The sequence below is a fragment of the Equus przewalskii genome, chromosome X, assembly GCF_037783145.1.
Source record: "Equus przewalskii isolate Varuska chromosome X, EquPr2, whole genome shotgun sequence".
NCBI lineage: Eukaryota > Metazoa > Chordata > Mammalia > Perissodactyla > Equidae > Equus > Equus przewalskii.
The window spans coordinates 26323454-26349965 of NC_091863.1; the positions used below are offsets into that span (position 1 = coordinate 26323454).

The 26512-nt window shown below is 35.7% G+C and overlaps 1 protein-coding gene across 8 annotated transcripts in view; it reads right to left on the reverse strand.

Moving 5' to 3' along the window:
• The window catches only part of DMD (dystrophin), a 2264041-nt gene that overhangs the window by 1293538 nt on the left and 943991 nt on the right, over positions 1–26512 (reverse strand). For all 8 annotated transcript variants that reach the window (XM_070604303.1, XM_070604310.1, XM_070604305.1 and 5 more), the window contains 2 exons: positions 12408–12531; positions 445–532 (listed from right to left, as the gene is read on the reverse strand). In XM_070604303.1, the coding sequence (XP_070460404.1) occupies positions 445–532; positions 12408–12531 (212 nt within the window). The remainder of the gene's footprint in view (positions 1–444; positions 533–12407; positions 12532–26512) is intronic.

Genomic DNA, 26512 nt, shown 5'->3' on the forward strand with positions numbered 1-26512 from the left:
ATTATTAGCAAATAGGTACGCTGATGAAATCTTCCACATAATTTTAGTCTGTTTGGAAAAATGTATTGCAAGAATTATTTAAAGTCAGATTATAATCACTTTACATATATTAAATGATTGCTTACATTTCCAATTATTTCTGCAAACCTTGTTTTCTTAAATTATTTGGACAAATGCTAGCAGGATTTGCATTAAATTTGATTTCTCTGCCCTAGATTGATAAAATATTCTACCACGTCCCATTTTCTTCCATTGGACTCAAAGTTGAACTTCCTCTAATAATTTGCTTAGCATTAAGAAAGAATAATAAAAAGCTCTCAAACTCACTTTAATTTAAATTTGCATTCAGGAAGTGCTTGTCTGATATAATTCAGCTGATAAATATGAACCTATGTGTTTATCAAATCCCTAAGAAGATTATCTAAATCAACTCCGTGTAATTACCATTCACCATCTGTTCCACCAGGGCCTGAGCTGATCTGCTGGCATCTTGCAGTTTTCTGAACTTCTCGGCTTTTTCTCGCTCGATGGCCTGCAGCATGATAGCAAAGGTGAGTATTTCAATACAAGGACAGTGAAGCTACACAGTAATTATAACTTCTACTTGCCCTTTCAAGCCTTAAGATATTTCACTCTGTCAGCTTATGTGAATCTAAAGATTTTTTCTCAAGTTTCTTGGCACCAGAAGCATCAAAATGATAATGAAAGCACAAGTCATTTTCATATCAAATTGCTACTATTTTTTAATAAGAGTTCTTCTCTTAACCTTTCTTTACATAATAGTCTCTGATGCATTGTAATGGAAGACTGCCAAAAACGAAAAAGAACCAACAAAGGAAAATCATGACAGACAACAAAAGGATAAAGCGCCAGATAATTAAAATATAATTTACCTTTTAAATATACACCTCTGAAATTATTCCTAATAACATAAGTACATATTCTGTATTAAAAATCAAATAGAAAATTCAGTAAGTACATACAATGGGAAAAACATACTAGCACGAATAATTTAGAAAAAAATATGTATCTCAATAGAAAATTGTGGGTTAATTTTTCTCTCTAAAATCATCAAAGTACTCCCAATGCAAAGAAAAACAGATTCAGTTTCAAAAAGCTTTCTAAATTCCTTTGTTCATTTCTCCTAACCAGGGTTAAGTTTTGAACAACAAAACACAATTACTTAAATCAACAAAAACTAGCATTTGATACTGTTGAGTTTAGCTAAGAATGTCTCTACAGAAACATAAATTTTAAACATGATGCAGTAGAACTATATTACTATAGTCATTAAAAAGAGGTGGCTATAAGTATATGTGCTAAAACAACTATGCACCGAAAAAGCAAGCTGTAATGCATTTAACATATAGCAAAAGCAATACTTCTAGGACTCACTAATAGCATTATACAAATATTTCACTTGAGTCTGTGCAGGAGGTTATTCTACATCCGATTATTGTTCAAAACTTTATTTAGATCTATAGGCATTTAAACAAGTATTCCAAGGTGTAATATTGGAGTACAGGTCAGAGGCATGTAATAGATGCATGCACACTTTGCAGAACATTGTTCAGTAAAACTTCCTGCAAGGATGGAAATACTCTATATCTGCAGTGTACAATCCAGTAGCCACTAGCCACATGTGGGTATTGAGCACTTGAAATGTAGCAAGCATGACTGAGGAAATTAGTTTTTAACTTAATTTATTTAAATTTAAATAGCTACATGTGTCAAATGTCAATTCTAATTGTACAGTACAGAACTAGTGTCTTTCCTTGGAACTCAAATAGTAAAAGACAGATAGATATAGATATGTAGACATATATATAGTTATAGATAATATGGCAACATCAGAAATATTTTCAGAGAAATAAGTAATCATCCAGGCTAGATTATTTCCTAAGCACACCAAACAATAGGAATGCTCACAAAATAACCCATATATTTTTAAATATTTGAAAAGATTCTCCAATTTAAAGAATGGACACAATTGATTAGAGGTCTTTTTCAAATTTACTTAAAAAAGAGTTTCAGGGACCGGCCCCGTGGCCCAGTGGTTAAGTTCGCGTGCTCCGCTTCGGCAGCCTGGGGTTTGCAGGTTCGGATCCCGGGCGCAGACATGGCACCGCTCATCAGGCCATGTTGAGGTAGCACCCCACATGTCACAACTAGAAGGACCCACAACTAAAATATACAACTATGTACTGGGGGGATTTGGGGAGAAAAAGAAATTAAAAAAAAAAGAAAAGAAAAAAAGAAAAGATTGACAACCGTTGTTAGCTCAGGTGCCAATCTTTAAAAAGCAAAAAAAAGAAAAAGAGTTTCACGAACCAGGATTAATGGATTCAAGGTCAAGAGTGCAAAATGCTAAAAGAGCCTAGAGACAATAGAATATATCCCATAATGAAAAGTTATAACACATAAAATCCTATTTAAAATTTAGCAGAATAAATGAAGACGGAAATAAAACAGCATAAAATAACAGTCTTTTTTAAAGTACTTATAGTTTAGCTGGAAAATATACATTTTACATTATGCTGTCAAGGGCAGCAAATGAAAACTCGAGTTCATTTCATCAGTGGGGAAACTCCAAAGGTAATAGATACATTTTAATATCTTGGATTCTACTTGAAAGTTTCATAGCACACAGATTGTGGTGTGCGGGGATTTATATTCCCAGGATCCCATACCAATTAGCAGGTGAAACTTCTGGGTTATCCTGAAAGTCAGTTTCACAAAGACATTATTGAATTGTTTACTAAAGCATGTGGACAACCATGGAAGCTTCTAGCTTGTTACTTGAACTGAAAAGTCCATGAAAATAAAGTAGCCACAGTATCTTTCTAAAGGTAAGAACCTACACAAAGCTCTCAAACTCATATTTTCTCAACTCATATCTTGTCTTCTAAATTCTTTGTCCTTAGCAGCTTATTGGCATACATGTTTTCTAATACTTTAAAGTTGTTATCTATTAAAAGGTAAACACTATTTATAAAGGACTCCGAGCACTTCAAAAGAGAAATAATAATAAACACATTCTAAGTAAATATATAATATTCACAACTATCAGGAGCTACAGCAGGATTTGGGGTGCCCAAAATTTGAATTACATCATCAAAAAAAAATAAATAAAAGAGACAGAAAAAAATACTTATGGTACAACAAAATGACAATAAGAACAATGACAATAATTGCTGTTCTTTGAGTTTTAGATTTATCCTTTTCTATCAGAATAGTTTCTATTTTATCTACATTAAGTTTTTGCTATTTTCTTAAATGGTATTATATAAAGAAATCAGAACATCATGGTGTCTTCATAAATGATGAAAAGAAATTATCAATGGTCTTCTAAATGTCACGATCATAATCTCTTTATTCTAAGCATCTAACAGATCAATTACCAACAGAGAGACAAACTTATGATTGAATATCTTAGGGATAATATTTAAACTTAAGTATCTTGTTTAGTTAACCACATTATTCCAGTAATTCTAACATAAATAATAACAACAACCACTACAAAACAAGAATCTATGAAGTAGGTACTATTACTCTGCCAATTTGACAGAGGGAGAAAGTGAGGCACAGAGATGTTTGTGGATAAAACAGTGGTATAACCATGATAAAAATGTAGTTCTTATGCTGTCTATCAAACTACAGTTTATGTACATTGCTTCATATATATGTCATAATAATTCTGTGAGATAGGAGTCAGTATTATTTTATCGTATTTTATACAAGAGAAAACTAAGCATCAATAAGTCATATATCCAAGATAATAGAAGTAGAATGTTTTAGATGCGACATTACAACACTGATCATCTATTTATAAATTCAGCTCTCTATCAAGCATACTTTGCTGCTTCTAGGGGTATTTCAACGGAAATTAATCAGATTTGAACATATCTGACTACAACCCACAGCAAAGGTGACCTGATAGTTTGGATATAGTTAAGGATGATATGCAAAATATTTAACTATTAATGCAGCATGGGCACCAAGATGATAGAAGGAATGCCTGGTCACTTAGAATGGACACTGCCAGTCTATAGGCTGATTGGCAACTCTGTGTACAGCTCAATTACGGTAGCTCATTGTCAGATGTATATTATAGGCAAACTGAGTAACTGGTGCATAAATAGAGAATAGACCCAAGACGGAAGCAGTTAATGGCCTCCACATATTTGTCAATGTTTAGATATATATGGGTTCTGTTAAGTAACATAACTTTAAAGAGAAATATTGGAAAATAAAGAGAAATATTGACACAAATATACCTTGAGGAGTGTGAACAAGAGAGTGAAGAGTCCAGAAAACATTTCATTCAGACACAGCTATAGATGGTTGATTAAAAATGAGAAAATTTAGGGTAGCAAAGAGACAGTAAAGGAGGCATAAGGAAAAGCTTTGGAGTCATTCTGTTCTCGGTTGGTTTGAATTCTGTCTCCACTGCTTACCAGCTGTTTGACACTTGAGAAATGTTTCAACCTTTCTGAGCCTCAATATTTTCTATGTAAAATAACAATAAAGATACCTGCCCTCTAGAGATTCTGAGGAGATTCAAGGAGGCTCTTCATATAATTTATTGCCCAAATTGGGATACTTTTTATAGTAAAATGGGAAGCTAGACATAATTAAGCTTATAAATGGAATGACATAAACTGAGAACACCCCAGACAGACTAGCACATGTGGTCATTCTAACGCAAGGTGATCTCAATAATCTTAAAAACAAGTTTAGGAAAAATTTTTGTGACAAGAGTTAGAGCACCTTGCTCCCAGAAACGTGGGAAGTGTCCAAATAATCACACATACAAAGTGGTAAAGAAGTTCACTCAATATAAACATCACTGAAACTCCTTTTTGCTCCTGGATCTGGCCACACATGCATTTGTTCTCAAATGAAATATATGAACCTCTGCTTTGAAATAGGTAGGATTACTAGTTTCTAATGCTTCTAGCTTCTCTTATTTTCTCAAAGAGCTATATGTACAATGCACAGAAAAAACAAAGTCTGGAGAGAAATATAGCTCTGGAAAAGGGAGGGCATACTTTAAAAAAATTGTGTCATGAAAGAGAAACATCAGCCTTCCACAGGTCCACCTTGTGAAGTAAAAACTAGCCCTCACACCTATTCCCTAACTCAGCTCCATCAAAACTGCTGCTATTGATGTCACCATTAGCGTCCAAGCTGCTACATTCAATGGCCAATTCTCAGTCCTCAGCTTACTATTATCATAATTTGATTCAGAGGATACATATTCTTGGAAACATTTATTTGCCTTACTGGACTACAAGCACACCAAGTTTCCCTCCTACCTCAAGGGCTGCCTTTACTCAATCTCCTTTGCTGGTTCCTCCTCATCTCCCTGACCTCTAAATTTAGCATGTCCTAGGGCCCGATCCATACTTCCATTTGTTCAGACCAAAAACTTAGAATCCTTCTTGACTCTTCTCTTTCTTTCAAACCCCATATTCAATCCATGAGAAAATTCTGTTGGCTGTAACCTCAAAACACATCCAGAAAGTGATGTTATTACCGTGCTCACTACTACCACACTAGTCAAGAGATCCCATCATTTCTCCAGGGTCTGGGTGTTTCAAAATAGCCTACGAAATGGTATTTTGACACCTAACTTTGCTCCCTGATGATATATTCTCAACACAGCAGACAGAGGTAGCCAGTCACAACAGAGGTCAGCACACTCTCCAATAGCTTCCCTTCTCACTCAGTAAAAGCCCAAGTTCCAGCCATGGCCCCCCCTGACCTTAACCTCCTTAACTCCTCTGACCTCTTCTCCTGTGACTACACATCTGGATTATTCAGCTCCAGCTACACTTTTTGTTGCTTTCTGACACTCTAGCCATGCTCCTGCCTCAGGGCTGTGCATTTACTCTTCCCTCTGCTAGAAATGCTCCTATCTCTGTTATTTGTCAATTCCTCACTGCCTTTAGATCTTTACTTAAATGTCACTTTCTCAGTGAGGCCTTCTATTGCCACTCTATTTACATACATACACATACACACACACACACACACACACACTTCCTAGCCCTCATTTCTTCTTTACTTTTGTCTTCGGCATTTATCACTAACATTCTATATGTGTTATATATCAAACTGCTTAATTTCCATCTTCCTCACAAGAATATGAACTGTATAAGGTCAAGTATCCGTGTATATTTCCTTCTTCACACCAGTGCCTAGAATAGTGACTGGTGTATAGCAGATGCATAATAAAGTGAGGTCTATTGTAGCATAAGCCTCCATATACAGTATTATGGCCTCTTGCACCCCACTCACAGTTAAAATGCTCTATGAAAGTGTAAATGCATACAGGCACACCTTGTTTTATTGCACTTTGCCTACATACACATACTATTTTTATCTTAAAACTATTTTATAATAGAACAGTTTTGAAATTATTTTTCTGAACATACAGAATATGAAATGCTCAATATATATTCAATATATGATCATATGTTTAGAAAATACTTCTCAGATTCTAAAGTATCTAGCACATATAATTTCAAGTAAAGAATAGAGAAGCTAAAAAAAGGTATCAGTGAATCATTCCATAAGGAATGTATTCTTGATTTTAAATTAGGGGCTCATAAAAATCTCAGAGATCATACAGAAATTATGAATTCTATAATGTACAATTTTGAGAGCAAAATAAAAGGCAATTGAGTTGTACGATAATATAAAGCAAAAAACAAGTACAATAATTTTTAAACAAAGTATACAGAAAAGGGAAGTTTACTAATTCTTTAATAAGTTGATTAAAAGCACTCTATGACCTCTCATCCTCCTCCTTTATTGGCATCTCTTAAAAGCCTCCGCCTTTCCTGACATCTTCTCTAATTAATACGACAGTAAGTTCCAGATCCCCCAGAGTCCTACTCTGACTTTAGAAGCAATTAATTTTCTATTCACTTAACATTCTATAATGAAGTTTTGCCCTTTGACAGAAAAAGTAATTTATTCACTCAAATGTTTATTCAGAAGTTGTTATAGCCTTTATATTGGTAGCAGAGCATGTCTTAAAATGTGCCTGCAGAACTGAGAAAATCACTTATTCATATCGTCAAACATGAATTGTGTTAAGTACTAGGTGCTATAATAGGCACTGGGATACCAAAATGGAACTAAGCAAAACCAAAACAAATTAACTTCCAGTCCCTCATTTCTAGAAACCAGCAATCTAGTCAATGTAAAAATGGCAGTTTGGATAAGTAAACAGGAATTAGATCATGGTAGTCTTCATGAAGGCTACATGGAAACACTGATTTTGTCAATGCCTTCCAGCCAAAGACCACTAGGAACACACCTGTAGATTAACAATGTTAGGTTGATTTATTGTTGCATCATGGCATGCAATAGGGAACTATGGGAGTATGTCTTTAAGAGGATGTGAGAAAGAGTTTATAGGATTTGGGCTAGTGTAAGGTGATGGGGGGGGGGGCGGGTCAAGGAAGTAGGGCTGTCCTTTAATTGGATGGCCTAAGGAAGTGGGGGTAATTCTATGATCGAGTATCTTAAAATTTTTTATTTAGATGGCATGAAGAATACAGAGGGTCTAAAGCTATGATTAGTAAACAAGCATAATCTGTCATATTAGTGAATATGGGGGATGTGTGGTCATTTTGGGTGGCTTGGACAATATTATTTTTATCTGTATTGAGACACGATTACAAAGTGGTCATGTTTTTGTCTTGATCCATCATGATCATGACGTGTTCTTGTCTGATGCTGGCATTCTGAGCTATTGTTCATAAACAACAGGAGAACATCACAGGCTAGCTGAGAACACTAGTACAGCATGTAGCAACTCCAACGTCTAACTGAAGTGCGAAGTCAGCTCCTGGCTATCAGTGACTATTTTTTTCTTTCTCGAATGAATATAAACAGAGGCCTAACTGGATAATACTTACGTTTTAATAAGTTCACATTAGCAGAAGTGACGTGAAAACTTCTAAAGGAATACAACATTAGTAGCAGGGAAGATCAGCTAGGGGTTGTTATCTTAAACAGAAGTAAGCCATGATATTAGCTTTAATCAGGGTTGTGGTGACGGGAATAGAGAGAATTGGACAGTTTCAAGGGCTGTTGAAGGAATGAGATTAATTGTACTTGTCAAAGGCTGGACTTGAGAATGGTAGAGAAAAATCTAGATGACCCAGTTAGCTTTTAGGTTTCTGAATTAGGCTGTTGGAAGAGGGAAAGGAAAGAGGCAGAATAAAGTAAGTCTGGGGAGATAATGAGCAATTTTGTCACTGTGTGAACATCAGAGTGTACTTACACAAACCTAGATGGTATAGCCTACTACATGCCTAGGCTATATGGTACTAATCTTAGGGGACCACCATTGTATATGAGGTCCATTGCTGACTGAAACATCATTATGCAGCGCATGACTGTAGATATATTGGTCTAGGCTTTAAGAGAGAGACTGGAGCTAAAGACACATATTTGGGGGTCATTAGAAAATAGATGCTGTTTGAATGGGAAGGAATGAGGATAATGGAGAGACAGAAGAACTGTGGAATATATCAATATTAAAGGAAAAATGAGACAGAACAAATGACCAAAAGTGTAAAAAAGGTAACTAGTAGATAGTGGTACCCCATAAGCCAAAGGAGGAAAGAATTTCATGAAGGATAAAGAGGTTAACAGGGTCTAGTCCTGCAGAGAAGTTGAGTAAAATAAGGCACAAAAATATTCATGTGTGTGTTTATAGGAAAGAAAGGTTTTCTCAAAGATGGAAAAACAGTCTGTTTAAAGGCTAATGCTGAAGATCCAGAAAATAGGGAGAGATTGAAAATATAGTTGTGTGGCTGAATGGAATCAGGTTCCTTGGGACATAGACAGTGAAGATAGTGAGAACACACACACAGACATTAGCCTTAACTAGTTAAAGCATAGTCTCCTCCACCAAGGCAGAGGGAAAGAGACTATGAGCACAAATACATTTGTAGATATTAGACTATGAGCACAAATACATTTGTAGATATTATTTTAATTAAAGTAAGAGGAAAAATCAACTACCATAATGGTGGGGAAAAGGTTAGGAGACCCATAAAAACCTGAAATAACTGCTGAGAGAAACTGAGGAGAAAATTTACTAGGGATGCATGGAAAGTTTATGAAGAAATACTGAGGAATCTGTTCAAGCATGGTATTTCAGAAATGGAGTAATGTCTGGCAATGAAACATCTACAGTATAGTTATGCAAGTGGGTAGCTGAATTAAGGACATTAGGGAAATATACGCTTTTGGAGATAGCAGGATAGCCTACATGGGCTGAGGTTATTAAGGATGAAGGCATAACTTGGGTAGAGAAGACTGTGAATCTCGTGCCAAAGTCTTCAATGAGAAAATAACAAAATGGTGAATGATAGATGGCCACGTGGCATGAAACACAAGAGAAGAGATATGTTTACATGGAGAGCAGTGCCTTTGGAATTGGCCCTGAGAAGTAAGGAAATTAGCAATTCTAAGTGAGTGCAGGTGTGAAAGAGTCACAGTCTTAGTGGTGTTCTTGAGGGTAAAAGTGCTTTCCATGTACAAATAGGATGAGTATATAGGACAAAGAGTCTGCCTTGGAAGAAGCGTTTAAGAGTGCAGAGTGAGAGAGTGTCGGAAGGCACAAGGAAGAGAAAGTGAGGCAGAGGAAAGAGAGTGCAGAGGAGCATAAAGATGAAGACAGAAAAAAGGATAGATGAATAGAGGTACCTATGTTCTGGGTGGTAAACAAAGATAATAGAGATAAGAGAAATGTAGAATTAATTAGCTTGAAGATTGCCAACAAAACTTGGTTAAAAGTTGATTTGGTATGGGTATAAGTAAGCATAGGTCCCAGAAAGAGCCCAAGGCCTGTTGACCTTAGCAGCTGGTAGGAAGGCTTTCACGAGAACAGTGTACAGGTCCCGGATTCTCAGACATCTTATCCTATGACCTTGTGATCAGACGAGGTGGTTTTGTTGCTTTAATTACTAACTTACATTACCATGTGTTCAATTCCAGAAGTTGAATGGCTAGACCTGTTACTCAGCTTGAAATTCTTAACTGTGGTGACAACAGAATGAAAGAAGGAACACCTAGGAGTCTGATAAAGTCCCAGATTGTGTCTTAGAGTATTGATTTTCAAACCTTTATATACATAACAAATCACCTGTGAGTCTTGTTTAAATGCAAATTCTGATTCATTAGGTCTGAAATCCTACATTTCTAACAAGCTCACAGATGATGCCAATACTGGTTGTCCGGGAACCACAATTACAGTAGAACTGTTGCCTAGAATTCAACTTTTAAGTGTATTATGTTAATTGTATGTATAAAACACATGGTTAATAGAGAAGGAAATATTATGTCAGGTTTAACAGTATATAAAACTGAACTGATAAGGTCCTAGAATATACTAATTGGCTGAAAGCACTTGAAAGTAATGAAGGAAGGAATCATGTGAAAGAAAAAAAGGGTAACATGTAGCCATTTTTAACGGATGCCTACAAATGAATTAATACCACTCAAGTTCATGAGACAGGCCTCCCACGTGTTCCAAATAACCAACATAAACTGACAGATAAAGAAGTAAGAAAATTAATGTATGCCTAAACTGCATATCTATCATCATTACTATGTATTCCTCTCAAGGATTTTTAAATACATACACATTATATTTAGGCTGAAGGAAATGTCTAGGTAAATCATTTCATTTCCTATTTTAGTAGGCACTTAAGAATGATGTTGTTATTTCAGAAAATGAGAGTAGAAGTTGATAAAGGTGACTCACGAGGCATCAGAAAAGCACTCATACGATATTGCACATTTTTTTAAGTACTTTCAGTCTGTCACTGCTGACACTATTGATTAAATGTAAATTGCTTCTAGGTAACCATACGATAACAGGAAATTTTTGAATTTATATTCCTGAAATGCTGGAACTCAATTTTCCTGCTTGATCAAAGCTGTTTTAAGATACATAAATAGGATGACATACAGATAAGTAGATTATTCAGATAGACTAAAAAATTTCTTTAATTAGCTAATAAAATGTCTGCCCAAGTTGTTCCACACTTTCAGTGGTCAAATATGTCAGATGAACTTGAACTTCGAAGTGTATTTAGAGTTCATCTTCTCCAAGTAATTTTCTACTCAGAATTTCCCTCAAAAATAATAAAGAATATACCTTCAAATACTTGTACTTTGAAATAAGACATTTTGCCAATTTTTTACTGTTATATATTATTCTTCAGTTTAAATTTTAAAATGAAAACATTACCAATATTATCATAGTTTCTTCCATTTCTTGAAACTATTTATAATAGTCTATTATTAGGCTGATGACAGAATATTGTATAAAGCTAATGATAAATTTAAAATAAATTTCCAATTTATAGTTAACTGTGAGAAATGTTGATGAAATTCTCTCTCCTGTTCAAGCAGCCTAAAAAATAGATCCTTTTCTCCTAGGTCTTTTTTTTGTTTTTCAAAAGTTCCAGCCCCACAGCAAGTATTAGTTTGTATCCGAGGCAGTGTTGTATTTGTAAAAATCTAACAGATTTTGTTGAGTTGAATGAAATTGAATGCTCAAAAGATAAAGCAGCGTTAATCCACACACGTGACCTTCCTATGCTAAAATTATCTAATATTTATGTTTGTTTCTTTAGCCTGTTCTCTACAAAGTACTCTGTTAGAAATTCTCTCACAAACTATTGCCAATTATATACCAAAAACAGTTGTTTCATAATTGTTGAGGTTGAAAAATCAATGCCCTGACAATGTCACTGAAGATGAAGCAGCTCTTATTAAATTAATAAAAACCCCTATTGAGAAGGATAAAACTATAATGCCTCAGTAGGGAATAAAAACAGTGAACCATGTCTTATAAATATTGAAAAAGGCTGGACATCCTTAGCTATGGTAATATAATACATAAATATCTGTAAAATGCAAACCTGTTATAATTTATCACAAGCATTAATGACTATAAAGAATAACTTTCTGATGATAGCAAGAGTATATACAGGGTTCTAAGTACAGTATTACTAAGGATCTATTCTATTCTACTCTGCAAGCTTTCTAAGTCCCAGCCTTGAGGTGACAGAACAATATATGAAAAGAAACCAATATGAGTTCATGTTATAAAATTGTCAATTTACAGCTAAATAATATAAAAGTTGAAGAAGGTTTATGAAAAGCATTCCTGGTCAGTCACTGCAGAACCAAGAAAGATTTTTCTAGGCTAAACTTTGATACTGCTTGATAGCTAAAATATATTTTAAAGATATATTTAAAAGCATTATATCATATTGCCTTAATCTTTTCAACTCAAACAAACAGTACAAAACAGTCTACAAGCAGCAAAACTTAGGAAAATATATAAAAATTAATGTATAACCTACATTGACTTTTTCTTTAAGGTCTGAGAAGTTGCCTTCCTTCCGATAGATTGCAAATTCAGGACTCTGCAACACAGCTTCTGAACGAGTAATCCAACTGTGAAGTTCAGTTATATCGACATCCAACCTGAGACAGGAAAGAATAAGGGTCGTTATTTCTTGATTATCTCTTTCTTCTATATGAAAAAAGCAATCTATCCACATTTGTCATTCTCCTCCTAATTTGCAACTCTTACCTGATGCCCCTATTACCCTTAATAGCACCACTATCTCCCTAGTCAGGTAGGCTCAAAATTTGGAGGCAGCTTTGATCTAGTCTTATGATCATGGAGGTCATTTTATTCATCTCAACGCAGCAATCACCTCTACCGTATCTCCTATAAGCTATTACTTAGCCTCTGCTCGAATGTTTGCACGGGTTGAAAATTACTACCTCCCAAGATAACCTTCTTTCTTTCTGGAAAGTATTTACAACAAGCAAAAATCTCCTGTTGGTGGCTCCCATTGAACCATACCTCTGATATTCATGCCCTTGTGTAGTCTCCAGCCACACTGACTCTGGATTTGGCCACGTGCGTTGCTATGTCAAACGGGATGTTAAGTTTAATGCAAGCAGGGGCTTGATAATTTCTTGCACGTTGAATCTTGTCCTTTTAAAATACACATTCTGAGATTGCAACTGTTATATAAGAATTCTGAGATTGCAACTGTTACATAAGAATTCCAGTGACCCTTTAAGGAAGCTTGATCTAGCCAGGTGGAGAGACCACGTGGAAGAGGATGAGGCAGCAGGCACGTGAATAAATTCTTCTTTGACCTTGTGACCCATCTCAAACACCAGCTGAATACAACCAAATGAGTGCTCCAGCTGACACCACTTAGAGCCACAGAACTATCCAAAGAGCCCTGCCCACACTGCAGAATTGTGAGAAATGATAAATAGCTGCTGTTTTAAGCCACTAAATTTGGGGATGGGTTGTTATGCTGCAATAGCTATCTAATCATCTACCCTGTTATTCTCAAACATTCTTTTATTGCAGAGACCTAGGGAGCTAATGAGAATTAGCTGTTCAGCTTGACCAGGTGATTCAGGTGTAGTTAAAACAGGTATTTTAGAGGCCTCCTGGATGCGTTGCATGGGTGGAGGATGTCCTATGAATCATCTGAAATTTTAGGCAAAATTCTGAATGTGTGTGCATTGTTCTTGGGAAAAAACCTTTAGATTTTATCAGCATTTGTAAAGAATCTATGAAGAAGGAGTTGAGAGATCATCTAATCCAATAGTTTATTAAACAAAACAGGCAAACAAACAAATGAAAGTTCCCAGAAAGATCAGTGACTGACTCAATTTTCATAGGAAGTTTTTAGAGCAGAACAAAAGTACAAATACTAAATTTAAGACACTAAGTAACATACTTTAATCACCATGCCATATCTTCTTTTTCTAATACAACCCTCAAATAGTTGAAATCAGCTCTTTAGATCCGCTAGAAGATATCTTATGGTAGCCTACCCTACTCCTAGTTACTTCAATGGATATTCCATGGCTTGTCAGTATCTTTCCTTAAACTTTGGCTCCTAAAGGATCATATCAGTAGTGTTTAGTATAATCAAGAAAGAATAGACAATTATTCTCTTGTTTGATGATACTTTCACTGATACAGCTTATGAGTTCAATCAATGTTTTGACTTCCATATTAGACTTTCAACTCACATTGAAGTTAACCGGAGCTAAAACTTCTAGGAAATTTCACATAAACTACCATTAAGCCAGTTCTCCACTATCACAAACTTAGGAACTGATTTCCTAAACTCAAATTTCAGGGCTTTAAATCATATAAACCTGTTAAAATTTTTCATGTTAGTCGCAGGCTATTCCTTTAAAATTAAACTAATAGCTTTAAAGAACACGAAACTTTCAAAAATGTATCCTCTTTTTTGTGTCCTTACAAAAGCCTGTGGTAAGGTATTATCTATCTCTCTGCTCATATAAGGAGATAGAGGCTTGGGGAAATTAAGTTAATTGATCTCAGACTGTTAGTACCATAGGGAAGGAATTTAATTCATCCTGTTTGCCATTATATCCTTCACCTCAAAGAGGGCGTGGTTCATAGTAATAAATATTTACTAAATAAATGCTACCCAACTAGAAATTGAAGAAACAGGTCTGAACTGAGAGATTTTTGACTCCAAATCCCAGGTCATTGAATGTCAATACTTTCATTTGCATATGGACTGTAAATATTTATGGATTTTTATTTTATCAGACATGGCAATTGTTATTTTTCCTACATTTTTTCCCATAAGTTTAATTATTGGCTTTCCTATGTCTTTATTCAAAATGTTGATTTTAAAATAGAGTCTTCGGCATGCTTTTAAAAATCTCTTTCCCTCTCTCTCACTGACGTTAACTCATTAAATCAAGTGTTTGACTATGGTCATTTAGCCAGCTGCCAAACCCAGTGCATGTTTTCCATCAGAACGTCTTGAGAAAAGCACTTTTGTTTTTCCTTCAGTACAATATAAAAACCCCGTGTCTCTCCTCCTGCGGGCATTCACTTACCAGTGCATGGGGCAGGCCAGTAGTGCTGAGATGTTAATACCTCAGGAGAGCTGGTAGTTGTTGGATAAATGTCCCAACTCCCTTGCCCTTCAGTGCAACCATCGTGGGGCCTGTTACACACAGTGCTTCAGAGGGTTCCCAGAAGGATTGAGCCCCAGTTGCCTCTAGCAATAACCTGCTCATATATCATCCTTCATTGGCTGCCTTCTTTTCCTAACCTCACTTCCCCACTTTGTTTCCTGGGATCACTTCCTAAAAAAATTACCTGCACCTAAATCTTTGTCTCCATTTCTACTCTTGAGAGAACCCAAACTAAGGCAATGAGCAACAGCCTCAAATGAACTTGGCATCCTGCCATATTAGTTTTTTCCACTTGAGCTCTGACTCACCACAGGAACTATTTTAAACTTCTTCCAAAGCTCTGACCCATCCTCTTTCTGCAGCTATCAATGTCATTTTCTACTTTACAGAGAAAAGTGCATTATCAGACTAGAATTTCTTCCACTTCCTATGTCCAAATATTGAGTCTTACCTGCATGTGCCCTTCTCATTCCCTTATCTTACATTTAAGTGAGTTTCCCTTCTTTTACCTAAAGTCAATCCCTCTCCTTGGCTTTTGTACTGCATTCTCATATTTCTTCTCAAGCATCTGAGTCTATCCCTTTTATGTTATTTATCTACTGTAAATTCATTCCCTCCCTCTCAAGTGAATTCTTCATATGGAAATTTAAGCATTTTATTGACTCCTATGCCTTTTAAATCAACTCTTTCTTGACCCCCATATTCCACTTGGGCCATTCTCTTATCTTCTACAAAGGCAAATGTTTTGACACAGTTATCTAGTCTACCGTCAGTTCCCCACCTCCTATTCACTCTTTAATCCACTCAATGTTGTTTCTCAATAAAAACACTGCTTAATAAAAGAATCATGTCACTAAAGCTAATGGAGACACTTCTTGCTTGCAATTTCACTTTCTTGCTTAACACATAACTCTTAACACTGTTGACCAAACTCTCTTTTGTTTTTTGAAATTCTCCTTCTTTTGCTTCCATAATGCTACTCTATTCTAGTTTGTCTTCTTTGATCACTAGCAATTTTTTCTTTGCAGGCTTATCCTCCTCCACCCTCTCATTACATATTGGAGTTCCTCAAGGCCCAGTTCATTGTCAATAATCTTCTATCCCACTATATTTTTTCTCTCTCACTAGAAATCTTATCCATACTCAATTTCAATCTACATATCAATGACTGATATACATATCTCTAATTCAAGCATTTCTTCTGAGCTCTATAGCTACACAACCGTCTGCCTACAGTGTTCCTCGGGTCTGTGAATAGTATCACCATCTATCATCTTTGATACCTTACTCTCCCTTCCATCCCATATTTAATCTATTGCAAAGTATAATACATCAAACATTCTATTTCTTCTGAATCTGTCAGTTTCTCATGGTCTCCACAGCTGGCATCCTCATTCATCTTGCCGTTAAATGTGACCAAAACTACTTCAATGGCCTCTCAACTGGCTCTGCACAACCTTTCTGGAACCTTCCCATCCATTCCATGTACTACTGGCAAAGTGATAATTTCTAAAATCATATCTGATTATGTTACTCTCATTCATAAAACCTCTCAGACTTTCCATTTTCCTTAGGATAAAGACCAAAACTTCAATACAGTCCAGTATGATCTGGCCTTGGCAGACCTCTTAAGACTATACTCTACTTTGTCCTTTGTTTAAGCCTTTCTTCTAGAAACAAATCTCACTTCAAGTTTCTTAGGGAGGCCAGAGGCATACTTAATTCTTGTCCCTCCTCCAACGAAGTGAAATCCTTCATTGACTCTTATCCACCTATCCATTAGAAAATCTCTGTTTTGAAAACTTGGCTTCTTGGTATAATCCACTTTGGCCACTTTGGTTGAATTTGTCCCTTTTCCTTTAAATCGCTCTGACCCAATTACACACCAAATACTCTCTGACTCATAAAGGTGACATGTGAATATCCACCCATCAGCGTCAAATTCCCCTTTAGACTTGGTCTCTTTGATCTCACACCCTTTTGATTTCAGACTGTCTCTAGGAAAGATTGCTTACTTCCACCTACAGGTCTATGAAACCAAAACTCGACTCAAGCTAGTAGGCTGACATCACAGCTGGGAGAGACCTGCTAAGGCCTATGTTGGAAAAAGTCTTCTACTAGGCCTGGAATTTACATTAGTCTTGTTTGCATACGTTATAATCATCCTTAACTACCATCTCCAATGCATTGCAAATAAATAAATAGAAACAAAGTTTATTTATTCAATTTGAAAGTAAATTTTCATTCAGAAAAAAATCTTATAGGGGCTGGCCCAGTGGTGCAGCTGTTAAGTTCGCACATTCCGATTCTCGGCAGCCCGGGGTTCGTCAGTTCGGATCCCGGGTGCGGACATGGCACCGCTTGGCAAAAAGCCATGCTGTGGTAGGCGTCCCACGTATAAAGTAGAGGAAGATGGGCATGGATGTTAGCTCAGGGCCAGTCTTCCTCAGCAAAAAGAGGAGGATTGGCAGTAGTTAGCTCAGGGCTAATCTTCCTCAAAAAAAAAAATCTTATAATACATTTAGACATTTGTCTTTCTTAAAAATTTGAAACTGTATATTTTTCCTTTTAAAACAGTCAAATAGGGGCTGGCCTGGTGGTGCAGCAGTTAAGTGCACACATTCTGCTTCGGCAGCCCGGGGTTTGCCGGTTCAGATCCCAGGGGCGGACATGGCGCCGCTTGTCAAGCCATGCTGTGGTAGGCGTCCCACATATAAAGTAGAGGAAGATGGGCACGGATGTGAGCTCAGGGCCAGTCTTCCTCAGCAAAAAGAGGAGGATTGGCAGCAGTTAGCTCAGGGCTAATCTTCCTCAAAAAAATAAATAAATAAAACAGTCAAATATTTCCTTCATTTCTGCCACAAAACATATACTAATTACTTACTATATGCCAGACATAGTATTAAACTCCATAGATAACAGAGATGGAAAATGTATCCATCCACATTATCAAGGAGTTTGGTTTAGTGAAGCAACCATTTGACAAATAAAATGCTTTAGACATTAAACTGGGGCTCATCTCAAACTGTGACTTATTTTTGGATAATCAAAAAACACCTTTTCAATGAATTAGGATTAAATCAGCTTCTGGACTGGAGGCTCTGCCAAGTAAATTGGTTATCTCTACACAATGAAGGCTTTGTGGAGTCAACACCATGGTAACCGTCTGCTTGCTGCTCAGTCTGTGAAGATTTCAAGGGAGGCCTGGGCACCAGTTGGTTTGTAGTTCTAATAATTCAGGTCATTTCAGGCGACAGGATATGAAATTCCAGAGAGGTCTTCCGTCATTCAATTTTTTTATTTGTCTGATTTTATGAATTTGCAAAGAGGTTGCACAAGGTGCTTGAACTTCCCTTTTACATAAGGATACTTTGGAGAGAGATTATACTCCTTTTTAGATTTACACATTTTTTTAAAGGAATTTCAAATTTTCCTAGGGCAGTTGTGAGTGGAGTGCTTTGCCTACGAAAACCATCTATGCATAGGCATGTAGGCTAATACGTTACACTTCCTTTCTGAAATGGAAGGAAGAAAAACATCAGTGAGTGTGCACTCTTCTCAGGTGCTGGACTTTCTTTTTTCTCTCCTTTCCTCATTGTGACGTCTTAATTCCTTTGGAAATAGGTGGAGCCAAAACCCAATTCTTAAATGATTTAAGCTCTGAGCTATTCCTTACCTAATCTTCTTTTAACATTTTTTTTTCTGTTGCTTCCATTTAGGTTTGTTGCTTCAGCCATATCTACGATTTCCTTACTAAAACTTTTTCTATCCCAGTGTAACATGCAGTCAATGTATACTCCAACATGTAACATTCAACACCATCCTATAAGACTTCCAGGAGTTAACTGTCAGCTGCTAGTGTTGTTTTCCCTCTAATAGTCTGCCAACAGGCGTCCCCATCACTTCATGCCAGCAATGAGGATGGGAGGGTGAAGGGGAAGCAGAGGCAGAGTTTCAAAAGGCCTCCCATGCCCTCTTACTGAGTGCCAATGGCCCACATTCAATGCTTAGTCTCAGTGACATTTTCACTGCTTTTAGCAAAATGAACAAGATCTCCTTCTTGGCTCCTACTCAGACCCTGGCTTCCAAGTACCAATTGCATATTTATTTTATTCCTTATCAATTTGGCAGCTATTGCTTCATCACTTTTTGTGGTTTGCCCCCTAGTTTTCACATTTTCACTGCTATTGAATATTTTTCAGATACCTTTGCTAAGATGTATGGTAAATTAACTGACTCCTCTGGTTTAAATCCATACATGTTTATAAATTGAGTGCTATCTACTCTCCCCAGTGTTTCGCCAGTGGTATTGTCTAGCATGCTTTGTACTACCTGAGGCTGAGTATTTATTCATCATCTGAAGGTATCACACAAATGTAACTCATTTACCTTCTCAAAAACCCTCAAGAAAAACACTGAAAAATTATTTTCAATATCATATTATATTTTGGGTTCTGTGCATGTGCTTTTCTGTCTTCATAAAAACACTCCTTTCTAATGTTTTTTCACGTTTAAAACTCTCACGAAACCATTGTTAATGAACTGATATATAATAAGTTGCTCATAATGGGCCTCTACATCCTCAGAATGAGCCCATTAATATATTCCTTATTACTTACTCATCTTACTCTCATAACACACTTCACTCTGTACTTAATGTACTTCTACATGTTATTACAGACAGACTCTATCCCTTAAATCCAGCCTAACTTTATCCAATTTAAAATTCTCTTTATCTACTAAGAAAATTATGACTTGTCATTCTCTATTCACAAAGTGATGTTCCTCCTATAATAGTTGATGTATATTCTGTCCTATATTTTTCAAGTATGTACTAAAAAATCTCATCTTTGTTATTATTTATGACTAGCAACGAAGTGACAATTTTCTGTTACAAAGTCACTCATCACAAACCCCCAAAACTAAAATTTGTAAAGTCTCATAAAACAGAGCAACCATTTCTTTGAATTTTTTTCATTTGAAAAGGGTTTATTACCAAACCAGGGTCGTTTTTCAAAGAGACCTTCCATTTTCTGAAAGTTTCAAAATATCATAAACTATGGTGCATATACGCCGAATAGTCAGAAGGTCAAAATTCTCCCTCAAGATTGTACTGTATAAATGGACTCTACTTCATCTAGTTCAATTTTGCATAAAGATGATGCAAATTAGATCAGTTACACTCCCTCATGGTCAAACTTGGGAGATCTATCTGTGTGCATGGGCATGTGTGTGTGTAAATATTGTAAGTAAATTAAAAGAAAAAACACAAACATATCCAAAAGAACCAGAGAAACACTGGCAGCTTAAAAAGTTGTCAATTTTGAATTGTCAATAGTATATCATCTGAAACTTGTACTATATGATAACTGTGCTAATTATGTCAGAAGAGCCTCTTAATGGGCACTGACTGTATTCTGTTAATTTTCTGTACAGTGACTGCCATATAAAGTATTAAACTAAGATGACACATTTACATAAACTTTAATTCAGTCTCTTTCAATATACCATTTGGAACTCATCATTCCCAAATGTGTAAACTTTGAAAGCAGCAATCCTCCAAGCTCTCAGACTTAACTAATTCAATTAGTGAGCTAGGTTCTGAATGGTCATTTTACATCTTTAAACATCTTTTTATGGAGAATTTCATTAAAAAAATAAAACTTATGAGCCTCATCTTTAGAAGCCTGACAGGAAAGTGTTGACACTTGTGTAATATGTTAACTCTTGCAGGATCCTAAGGCTCTAGGCCTAGACCAGGCAACTTAACAAACCCAATTTTTACTGTACATTTTAATTAGCTAGAACACATTTTCATGTTGATGGAAACAAAACTATGACTCTGTTTCATTAGTATTACAATATGGAAGAAATCTTTTGGAGGTGAGGTAAGATTTCAAAATTTTGTTTATTACATTTTTAATAATCGTCTTTGTTCTTCAGAATTCCAGAAATTGAGAAGACATTTTAATTCCATATTGGTATATGGGTACTCTCCTGATTCCAGACCATCTGATGATCTCCTATTCATCTTTGAAGGTTTGGCTCAAAATATACAACTCCTGTGAAGCTTTTCTTCATCAACCTCTCCCTACTCTTCCTCTTCCAACCTTCCTTCTGGGGAAACCAGTCCCTCCCTTCCTTATGTTTCCACATGTTACTTGCTTTTAAAAATTGAATAAATAGAATACAAATTAAATTTGAATCAGAGAGATCTTACAAAATGAAATGAAATTCAGTATAAACCCTGTTAAGTGCTCAAAATATTTTTAGGACTTTAAGATGTGCTGAGAACATGGTAATTATTATACTTGTATAGTTATAGAATATTATGTAAGGGGAGAATCCAATTTAACCAGGAGAAAACAATTCAACATTTAGATAAATACCTCCCCCAAATCAAGACAGTGTGGGTATACACAAAAGATAGTGTGTGTGTACACACATAGTTTGTGTGTGTATGTTTATATAGTGTGGGTGAGTTTTCCTTGATGAGGGAGATAGGACCACATGATTGCGTTATAGTTTTTTAATATGTATGATGTATGTGTTTGTATGTGTGTATATGTCTGTGCGTACTTTAAATGTAAAGTAAATATGGTGCAGTGGAAAATTACTCAACTGAAAGTCCTGTTTCATGGGTTTTAATCACCCATCCTAATCTTTATGCTGTTTCCTTAGGTAAATGACTTAACTTCTCTCATCTTCCTTTACTTTTTCCTTTAAATTGTCAAAATTAAAAATTCCATCAAACTGGTCTCAAAATAAAAACAAATACTTTTTAAAAATTACTCTTAAATGTGTTTATTTACCTCATTAATTAAAGTGATTTTGACCTGAGACACAAAGCTGAGGTCAGCTTTGCTTACATTGCAGCTTTGACATTCCAATCACATTAGTCCGTTGTTCACAGAGCAATCAAATTAAGTAAGGTCTAAGGATGTTATAATTCCCAGTTATAATAAGAACCCTATAAACTCCCTTCAATAGGTGACACAGGATCTGAAACAAAATATGACGAATAAAAAAGAACACTGTCTTCAGTTAATATAAACTTGCTACATTAACAGTCCTATCAAATAATCTATTTTCCTTATGTTTGCATGATCTTATTTACAAGCTTAAGTGTATTTCTAGTTTTATATGTGTAAGTTTAAGCACATCACTCATAAAATAATACGTTTCAGTACAGTAAAATTTAATGACTCCAGATTGAGCTGAAATGCATCTTTAAAACATACTAAAAAATCAATTTCTGTGTAGTTTACCTTGTCCTAAAATATGCCTATTTAACGCGTGCTTCAAACTCTGAATCCCAGTGCAATACATAAAATTTGCCCTTAAAATTGTGCATCTTCGTTGTCAATTATGGCCAACCAAATTATACGTATAATGTGTATAAAAATACTGCCTTTTAAAATATATGCCCTTGGATACAAACGTAGTGATTTAATATTCTTGAATAATAAATGGCAGAAAACTCCATGAGTTATCCGGCATTGATATTAATCTTTGTACCTCTAGGATAGCTGATTGTACTGAAGAGAACAAAAATCCTACAAAAATACTGCTTCCCTGCAAAAAGCAAAACTTAACTAAAATATTTTAACAGCTGGTAGATAAAAATGACTTCAAAATAATCTTCTTACCTTAATTTGGTAACAAATCATAATCATTTAAAAATACATTGGTAACATTTATTTCTAAAACGTGATATGGTTGAAAAGAAGTCACTTTTACATCTTCTGTTAATAAAACTTTCAGGAAACTGATCTTAAAAACTAAGGAAATCCCCCAAATCCTAAGATGTCAGAATTGGCTATATTAGAGGATTTAGTTATAAAGCCAAGGAGTGTAAAAGCACGTGGACAAAAATTGCATGACCCAGAGGATTGGAAATAAAATGTTGCTAAGCCACAGATGCCTAGAACCTATTTTTCATTTTCAATAAATTGAAAGTCCCTTTGAAACACAGTTCTGTGCAAGAAAATCACCTTAACACAGGTTAATAGAAATAGTCTCTTAAGTGATAGATGAAATCTTGTCATAGTAATAAATCTACGATCACACAATGTAATATTCTCAAGTTGAAAACTCTGAATTATTTATTTTAAAATCAAATTTGATGTTTATTTAAAATGATGAAACCAAAAAGAAAAGCTGTACATGCTCTTGTGAGAAAGAAATGTGGGTCACTAGAGGGCGCACATTCCCTTTCACAGCTTGTCTGGTCCTCAATTTGACTTCTCTTTTATTTTCTTATCTACATAACGATAACATGGTGACAAATGGATTTTTCATGGGAGTTCTCTTACAGAGAAACATGAACTGTCCAAAGATATAGATAAAATGGTGTAAAAAGAACATGTTAGTAAGACACCCTCAGACGCACACTTAAAATACCTTCAGCCATTTTAATACACACATAAAAATATCTTGAAGTCATAATACAGAGATTCCCTTGAGAAAATGTCTTCAATTTGGGGAGATACACTTAATCTAAATAATATAGTAGCATTTTCTAGACTTTGTAACCCAGTAGTTCTTACCCAGTTCATTATTTTTTACCTTATTTTTGAACACTTAGAAATATATTGACCCTCACGCTCTATAAATCTGCCTATAATTACATTTCTGTACCATCTAGATTAAGTTTTTTAAATGTTAATCTTACACTGAATCAAATTCAAAGAAAAAAATAGCATTTTAAGCATTATGTTCATGTCCCATGCTTTCATGAAGAAAAAAATTAGTTCATCTCCCATGATATCTGTGTAGGTTATTTATTATAATCTTCATTTTCATAGATCATGAACAGATAGATCTAGAAACTTCCTTTACTTTCAATACACAGTGAAGCATAGAGTTAAGATTCAAAACCAGGTCTGTCTGAATCCAAAGATTTCCACTACACAACACTTATTTTCCCTTGTTCCAAATGAAAGGGAAACCTGTTTCTTAAAGTCAATATGAACTTCCTGTTGATTGCTATACAGTAAAGTGTTGTGGTTACTACTGTGCTATTTTGGATTACGCCAGAATCTGACTGGAGTCTCCAATACTAGGACATTAATTCTGAACATTTTCATTAATCTAAACTATGATCCTTAGTTGCATGATTGATACCTTCCCAGCATTACAAAATAATTACTTTCCCAGTTTATTTTTAGTTTAGAATCTTCCTTAATTTCCTAAAATCCCCCAAATTTCCAATCTCTTGATGTGTTTTCTGACATCAGAACTGATATTAAGCATACATGACAAAAGTTGTTACTTATGACATTGAATGGGGTTAAGACAATGGTGAGCACCAGAAGTCTTGCACTTGGAAAAGTATTTCAATTATATGGGACTGCCATTTATATCTTGATACTAAAAAACACACCTAACGTTGAAAGAAATTTTTTTCACTAACAAAGGTCTCTGTATTTATAGATAGGCAAATGTTCCAATGGGACCCTAGAGTCTATGAGACTTCACAATGTAGAACAGTCATAGTCTTGGATGAGTGTCAGTTTCCATAGACAGACCTTAACAAATTCTTAAACCATCTCAGTCAAGGTTTTAATTTCAGTTAAACAATTTAATGAAATCACCTTTACCTTCTCATGAAAAGATAACACAGCATAGAGTTTAAGAATGCAGCATCCTGTGCTAGATGTCTGGGTTCAAATCCTGGCTGCACTGCTTCCTGTAAACTTTGTGACCACGAGCAAGTCACCTGACTTTTCTGTGCCTCATTTTTACCATTGGCAAGGGGGGAAATAATAAAACAATACTCTATAACACTGTCTTAATGGTTAAATATGTTAATATGTCCAAAATATTTAGAAGAGTGCTTGATGTATGGTAGAAGCCATATACATGTTAGCGACTGTGATTATTGCCTTCCATAACTCTTTCTTACTGGATTTAAGCCAGCCCTATGCTTCTTCTCATTTTCTCATTTGAGGGTAGAGGTATTTGTTTTAGTGTTTTGTTAAGGGCTGGTAAAGTAAAATCCATTATTGTAATCACAAGGATAAAAACTGCAAAGAAAGCTACAATGAAGACAACTATAAAAATAAATAAAAATTATCACCAGCAAAATAATCTCATCTATTGTACCTTTTATTGCAGGAATAGGCAAACTACGATCCATGGGACAAATCTGGCCCACCACCTGTTTTTATAAATAAAGTTTTATTGGAACACAGCCAGACTCATCATTTACATATTGTTTATGGCTGCTTTCTCACTACAGCAGCAAAGTTGAGTAGTTGCAAAAGAAACTATGTGCTGCACAAATCCTAAAATAGTTAATGTCTGGCTCTTTATAGAAAAATTTGTTAACTTTCTCCCTGCTCTACAGAGTGAAGTTGAGATGCTCTATCTCTCCCAACACTCAGATGGGGCCAAAATGATGTGGTTCACAGTAGCCATATTGCTTTGCTCGCTCTCAAAAACACATTGGCTCTCCATGACCAGATTAAAGTCTACATTCCTCAGTTTGGAATTCAGAGCCTTTTTTTTATTTTTAAATTTATTTTTTAATTTTTCTTGAGGAAGATTAGCCCTGAGCTAACATCCATGCCCATCTTCCTCCATTTTATGTGGGAAGCCTGCCACAGCACGGCTTGACAAGCGGTGGGGAGGTCCGCAACCAGGATCCGAACCAGCAAACCCCAGGGTGCTGCAGCAGAACGTGCCCACTTAACTGCTGTGCCAACAGGCTGGCCCTTGAGTACCTTTTTTTTTTTTTTAACAATGAATTCAATCTTCCTTTTTAACCTTACCCCTTACTTGTCTCTTTCCAATATTGCATACTTCTGCTCTAGGCAAACAGAAACACTCACAACGCTGTATAAGTGCCTCTTGTATACAGGCTTGCAGGACAGCCTGCATTTGAATTGTCCTTTCCCCTCACCTAGTCCAATACATCTCTATCCTTTAACTGTCGACTCAGATGCTAATTTCTCCATGAGCTTTCCATGCTCACCTGTCAAGGAGGAAACGAGCTTCTCCTTTTTATGACTTTTCCAACATTTTATTGATACTTCTTTATGATATAGGTTATAGTAGAGTGCAAGCTTCCTGAGGGAGGGACTAAGTATGGTTCCTAGTTAAAGCAATTGGAGTGCTTTACAAATCATAGTGATCCATTTAGATATTAGGTGAATGAATATGAAAATTAGCAAGATAACTAATGTTGCTGTCAGTACATTCTTAAAATACTAGGGACTCATACTGACTACAGGAGTGTTCAAAGAACCCCTCCGCACATTGGATGGTGCCTTGGACCCTGTGGGAGGCAATTTAAACTTTAAATATTCTCAGTGTGAAAGCTCGCTGAGTTTAAAGGACTTCAACATGCTTTTATGTTGTGGGTCTTTAAAGTTTAAATAACTTCCAGTCAAGGTTCAGAAACTATCTAGTGCGATGTGGAAAGCCATTTAAATCTGACGTGTACTTACTGCCCCACTGC